The sequence below is a fragment of the Callorhinchus milii genome, unplaced genomic scaffold, assembly GCF_018977255.1.
Source record: "Callorhinchus milii isolate IMCB2004 unplaced genomic scaffold, IMCB_Cmil_1.0 Scaffold8, whole genome shotgun sequence".
Classification (NCBI taxonomy): Eukaryota; Metazoa; Chordata; class Chondrichthyes; order Chimaeriformes; family Callorhinchidae; genus Callorhinchus; species Callorhinchus milii.
In genome coordinates this window covers 23734817-23740432 of record NW_024704749.1, presented here as the reverse complement: position 1 = coordinate 23740432, position 5616 = coordinate 23734817, and the positions used below count along the sequence as shown (strand labels likewise).

At 42.2% G+C, this 5616-nt stretch overlaps 1 protein-coding gene across 1 annotated transcript; it reads left to right on the top strand.

Moving 5' to 3' along the window:
• Positions 1-355: 355 nt before the first annotated feature.
• LOC103187175 (microtubule-associated protein 9-like) lies at positions 356-4878 on the top strand. Its single transcript, XM_007906564.2, has 4 exons — positions 356-1007; positions 1173-1318; positions 2265-2400; positions 4741-4878. Exons 1-4 carry the CDS (start codon positions 909-911, stop codon positions 4855-4857), a joined length of 498 nt encoding a protein of 165 aa, XP_007904755.1. The 5' UTR covers positions 356-908; the 3' UTR covers positions 4858-4878.
• Positions 4879-5616: the final 738 nt, after the last annotated feature.

The window sequence follows — 5616 nt, the reverse complement described above, 5'->3', positions numbered from 1 at the left end:
CAGTGCCTTCTCACCTCAGGCACTGACAGCATCAATCTACATGGTGCCGGTAGACACTTCACCTCATAAGAACATAAGAAATCCTAGATGAAAAAAGACCAAGGTCCATCTAGTTCGCCTTCCACCTTCCTGGCCATCTCATGGAGCCAGTACAGAACCTCAGGGTCTTGTTCGATTTTCAACTGTCCTTGAAACCCCACATCCATGCCTTGACCCATTCAGCTTTCCCCCACCTCTGCGACATTGTCCACCTCCACTGCTACCTCTTTCCTCAGGCTGCCAAGACCCTTATCCCTACTTGTATCATAACCAGGCTTGACTACGCCAGCTCTGCTCACTGGACTTTCCTACTCTTCCCTTCACAAGCTTCAAACCATTTAGAACTCTGCAGCTCATGTCTTGTTTTGCACCAGACTCAGTGAACCTATCACCCACATTGTCACCCGGCTCCACTGGCTCCCCATTCCCTAGAAGATCGAGTTCAAAATCTTCATCCTTGCTTTTAAATCCCTCCATGGTTTTGCCCGATCCTACCTCTGTAATGTTCTAAAACCTTAACGAACCCCTCACTTCCTCCGCTCAGCGGGAGAGCTTTGGAAAATTACGACTAATGTATCTGCAATTTCCTCAACTATATTATTTAATACCCTGGGATGGAAACCATCAGGTCGTGGAGATTTGTCTATCTTAAGTCCTATTAAATCTAGTAAATTTGTCCCTTTGACTTATTTTTAGGTTCCCTTTATAGTCTACTTCTCCACTGAGAAAACGGATACGTAGTACTCATTTAACAAGTCTGCCGTCACTTATTGTCCATCACAGTCTTTAACAGTTGCCTTTGCCACTCTCTTTCTCTTAATTGTAAAAACATTTGCTGTTAGCTTTGATATCTCTAGCAAGTTCTCGTCATGTTCCCTTTTTTGCACCTCTTATTACTTTCTTTGTATCTCTTTATTCCTTTTTATAGCTCTACCAGTCTGCTGCATTACCATGTTCCCCACATTTGTGTAAGCCTTTTCTTTCAGCTTGATAATATCTCTTGTTTGTTGACTGTGGTTGCTTTAATACACGAGTGGAGTCTTTGCCTATTAGGGGTTTGTACCTGTTTTGTAAACAGTATCTGCGTCAGGTAAACATTAAATGAACTGAGTAAACTCTGCCCTTTCCGGTAGGTATTTGAAAAATGGAAACAAGAAAAAGATGAATATCTGAAGGAAAAATGCAAGAAACAAAGACAAATTGAAATAGAAAAGAAGAAACAAGAAGAAGAAAAAATATCCGAAAAGAAGACAGCAAGTCTAACAGCATTTCAAAAATGGTAGATAAATTGTTTCCTGCTAAAAAACTAAAGTACATGCTTGTGGGGTTTGTCTATAGCACTTTCCAGTATATCCTGTGAAGTGCTTTGGGATGTTCTCCCGATGTGAAAGGCACTGCACCAAATGTTAAGATGATGATTATTATGTATTATAAAATGTCGGAGTATACATTGTGAGCTGTAAGTGCAGCTTCTAAATCCATTTTTTTTAGCAATTAATGTCAGAGTATCTCCAAATTATTCTGCAATAATTATAACTGTTTACTAAAATACAATTCACATTTATATAGTTTCTTTCACATTGGGCAGATATCTCAAAATGCTTTACACAGATGGCAGGGCACCCAAGCTGGTGGAGAGAGGGAAGTAACAAAGTGAGGTTAAAAAGGTCAATTTTGAGGTGGGCTTCAAAAGTGGGAAGGGAAGGGCAAGTCAGAGGGACTCCATAGAGAACCTGATAACAGGGGCAGTTTGACTAAAAGCTCACGCACATCAACCACTGACTGTGAGACAGATAGGGCAGGGGACATGAAGCACGCTAGTGTTTGCTGAGCAAAGGGAGCGGCCATATCCATAGGATTACAGGAGGTCACAGAAGTAGGTTGGGGCGAGGCCGTGGAAGGATTGGAAAGTGAAGACAAAGATCTTGAATTTAATTGCAAGAAATATTCGCAACTTATTACCATTTGAATTGTTTACCTTAGCTGTCACAGCTTATTAAGTTATTGAAGTTATTTTGGCACAACTTTGATTTTGTGTCCGGGTTAAAAAAATCTCAGTGTGAGAGAGAAAATGGGAAACCTTTTTCGGGTTCACAGATTAGGAGGAACTAAAAGTAAGCAAACATTGGAAACAGAGAATCAACCTAAAACTAAATAGAATTAGTGGTATTGTTTTTGTATTTAGACTGCTTTAACTGTTTTGCTATGATTTATTACAATGGAAGGAGTGAAAAAAAAGAAGTGCTAATAAAGCGAAAGTTGAAGGAAAAGATACAGGAAGAACAGAGGAAGAAACATGAAGAAGAGTACATAAAATATGAGAAAGAAGAGACTGCATTGGCAGTGTATGAGGAATGGCTGGTAAGCTCTGCGCAGAACATTGGAAAGCATTTAAATATTTTCTAAAGCTTTTTTTTCTTAATAATTCATAAGGAACAGAGCAATAGATGCTGCCTTAGAATCGTTTTAGTGTGATGGTGTTAATTTGATGTTTGAGTTTTGGATCCTTTTTGAACTGCCAGTGTTATTTATAGTGACATTCTGGCTCAGTTGGTAGCACTCTCGCCTCTGAGTCAGAACGTTGTAGGTTCAAGCCCCACATTAGTATTTGAACTTACATAGTCTAGGCCAGTGGGGCCAAACATTTTGGTCAACCAACAAAATACATTTTCTTGGTTAAATATTTCTTGATTTGTGGCATAAATCAAGAAATATTCAATCAATAAAAACAAACCACTGGTCTGGGCTGACACTACAATGCAGTTGGCGGGGTGGGGGGGTTGGCGGTGGGGAGTTGCATTGTTGGAGTTGCTGTTGTTCGGGTGAGACGTTTCACAGAATCCCTGATTGCCTCTAAGGGTAAATGTCCTGTCGCTGACTGTCTTCGACTGGTTCAAATCCTACCTTTCACACTGTCTCTACTTTGTCTCCACGAACGGATTCTCCTTCAGCCAACACAACAACAACAACTTGGATTTATATAGCGCCCTCCACACCGGACGGCGTCTCAGAGCACTTCACAGTAACGGATCCCGGAGCCGAGCCAGGGGGAGGGGGAGGAAGGTGACCAAAGGCACGGTCGAAAAGAAAGGTCTTCAGCAGAGATCTGAAAATAGGGAGAGAGGGGGTGAGGCAAAGGGAGTGAGGAAGGGAGTTCCAGAGCCTCGGGACATAGTGGCTGAAGGTACGGCTGAGGGTGGAGCGGAGGACTCGGGAGACAAGGAGGAGGCCAGACCCAGAGGAACGAAGGCAACGGGCACTGTTTTGAAGAGAGAGGAGGTCAGAGAGGTAGGGGGTTGCAGAGGAATTGAAGGATTTGAAGACAAGGGTGTGGATCTTGAAGTCGATCCTTTCTGGGACAGGCAGCCAGTGCAGTCTGGCAAGGACTGGGGTGATCGGGGAGTGGAGTTTGGTGCGAGTGAGACTGCGGCGGCAGAGTTTGAATAATCTGGATTTTATGGATGGTATTGGAGGGAAGGCCGGCGAGGAGGGTGTTTGAATAGTCCAGCCGAGAGGTGACAAAGGCATGGACCAGAGTTTCAGCAGCTTTTGAAGTGAAGTATTGGCGGAGACGGTTAATGCGTCGGAGGTGGAAGAAGGCGGTGCTGGTGAGGGACCAGATGTGGGGGAGGAAGGATAATTGGGGGTCGAACTTGAAGCCTAGCATTTGTTACATCTGGGCTTGACAATTCCCTGCTTATCAGTCTTCCCAACGCTTCCCTCCACAAGCTGCAGATCATCCAGAGCTCTGCAGCTCATTTCCTCTTCCGCACCAGCTCTATGACCCTATCACCTTCACCCTCGCACGGCTCCACTGGCTCCCCATCCCCAGAGGATAGGGTTCAAAATACTCGTCCTCACCTTGAAAGCCCTCCATGGCCTTGCTGCTTCCTACCTCTGTGACCTAATACTATATAGATCTGTTCGCTTCCTCCTTGATCCATGTCCCCCACCCAGCCCGCCCCACCGTCTGCAGTCGGGCTTTGGCCCCACTCGATCCAACAGTCCCTTCACCTTGCTCCCTCCCTTGCCTCCTCCAAGACATGTCTCAAGACCCATGTCTTCAATCGCGCCTTTGGTCACTCTCCTACCCCTACCTTCCCTGCCCTCCACCCCTCCTGATCCCAACGTCCTGCTCGGGTGAAATCCCTGACTGTCCAGCGCCCTGGGACGTTCTCCCGAATCAAATGTAATTTGTTGTTGTTGTTGACGTTAAATATCCCATCACATGACTCAAAGAGAAGGAAATTTCTCCTGGTTTCCTGGCCAACAATCCATCAAATAAAATTGGTAATTTGTTTCATGGTTGTTTGTGGGACATTGCTGTGCACAATTGGGCTGTCCCGTTCATCCACAAATACAGTCACTCCACAGTAAACCCTGTGAAGCTATTTGTGAAGTCCTTCTGACGTGAAAGTTCCTGTATCAAATGTAAAAATTATTATATTATCATCGTTAACAATCAATACACTTTGTCATCATTGTGGCCTTAAACTCTTTGAGACACCCTTCTGATGTGAAACGCGCTCTCGAACGTTACCCTGCATGAGGGGCATGATATAAATGCAAGTTGTTGTTGTTTTGTTATAAAGGTAAATTATATTGTTGTGCATTTGTAGTTCTCAGTTCAATGTACAATGAGAGATGGAAATGCTTCACATTAATGTTCATTCCCTGGTATTCTTTTGCTTATTTTTATAGGAAAAGAAAGAACAACAAGAAAAGCGGGAAAAGAGTGAGAAGAAAATCATGCACTTTTTAAATTGTGAGCCGCCTCCATGGAGCCCTCCAAATAAAACCATTCCATATAGAAAATAAACCGATATCATTTGTAGCCAACTTCACGCTCTGCCCTTTTTAGTTTATGAACACTAAGGGGTAAAATTTACAGTTTTAATATTATCACCAGATTAATTATTGCTGGTTTTAATTTTGAAATATTATTTGTAATGTTTAGTGTTAAACATTAAGTTTGAAGACTAAACCTTTCAGAGAATGACAGAAATTTTCAGGGTTTGGGTGGCCGAGGTCTTGAATAGTAAAATAATTTGAGGCTTTAGGGGGAGTGTATACTTCAGTCCTTCTGACCCTCACACCAGGTGAGCAAACATCAGAATTACAAAATATGCCTAACACTAATCCAGGAGCCAGAATTTACAATTAAAAATGCATATATAACTTGATTTAAGGTAATGGCTTCTCAATTTCTGAAAGCTTCATTGGAAGGATCCATACTGCAGGAGAGTCTTGTCACCTAGTGGTCATTTAGTGCTTGACACAAACTGTTCCAAGTACCACTTTAAAACCATTACCGACCATAACACCAGTTCATTTTGAAACGCCACAAACTTTACCCCAATAGACTTTTGTTCTGCATTTTCAACCAAACAAATTATGTAGAAAGTATCTGTGTATATAGTTCAATAAAATATGTTCCTATTAAGAGATGTAATATTTTATAGAATAAAATAAAAGTTTCCAAATATATGAATAAAGTTAACGTAACGTTTTTGCAAATTAAAATGGAACAGAAACCTGTGATTTATGAACTGCAGTTTCAAGTAAAATGACAAGTAC